We start from the raw sequence: 445 nt of genomic DNA on the forward strand, positions 1-445 counted from the left end.
CCGTGGCCCGGAGGGGATGAGCCTGTGGTCCGGCACAGTGGCGTTGGCCAAAGCCTGCATCGAGGTCTCCAAACACCAAAGCGAATGCTTAAAACGCGGCTCCAAGCGGCGTAAAGGTCCCTCCGGCGCCTCGGCGGCCCCGCAACCCATCGGCGTGGAGGTCCGCGCCGATTTCTTTGTCAACGGCACCTCTTACGGCGTCCTGCGTGACGCCTTGCAAACCGGCACTGCCGGCCCTTTGCGCCTCAAGTGCCGGGATTTCCACGCCGAGGAGCTCTCGGTTGCCAGCACCGTGAGTTTGCTGCAGTCCCTGGAACCTTCTGGCGTGCGACGGGTGGATCTGCGCTTCAACAACCTGGGGCTGGCCGGTCTCTGCGCGGTTTTGCCGCACCTCGCCAGATTCACCGATCTCCTCAGCCTCAAGCTGCCCTATAGCAACGTTGAT

The 445-nt window shown here is 63.6% G+C and overlaps 1 protein-coding gene across 1 annotated transcript in view; it reads left to right on the top strand.

The window, feature by feature from the left end:
• Positions 1–4: 4 nt before the first annotated feature.
• The window catches only part of LOC104620657 (leucine-rich repeat-containing protein 14-like), a gene marked incomplete at its 5' end in the record, with an annotated part of 1,442 nt that continues 1,001 nt past the window's right edge, over positions 5–445 (top strand). The window contains 1 exon segment of the mRNA XM_010286945.1: positions 5–443. Coding sequence (XP_010285247.1) covers positions 5–443 — 439 coding nt within the window.

The sequence above is a fragment of the Phaethon lepturus genome, unplaced genomic scaffold, assembly GCF_000687285.1.
Source record: "Phaethon lepturus isolate BGI_N335 unplaced genomic scaffold, ASM68728v1 scaffold27375, whole genome shotgun sequence".
Taxonomy (NCBI): Eukaryota; Metazoa; Chordata; class Aves; order Phaethontiformes; family Phaethontidae; genus Phaethon; species Phaethon lepturus.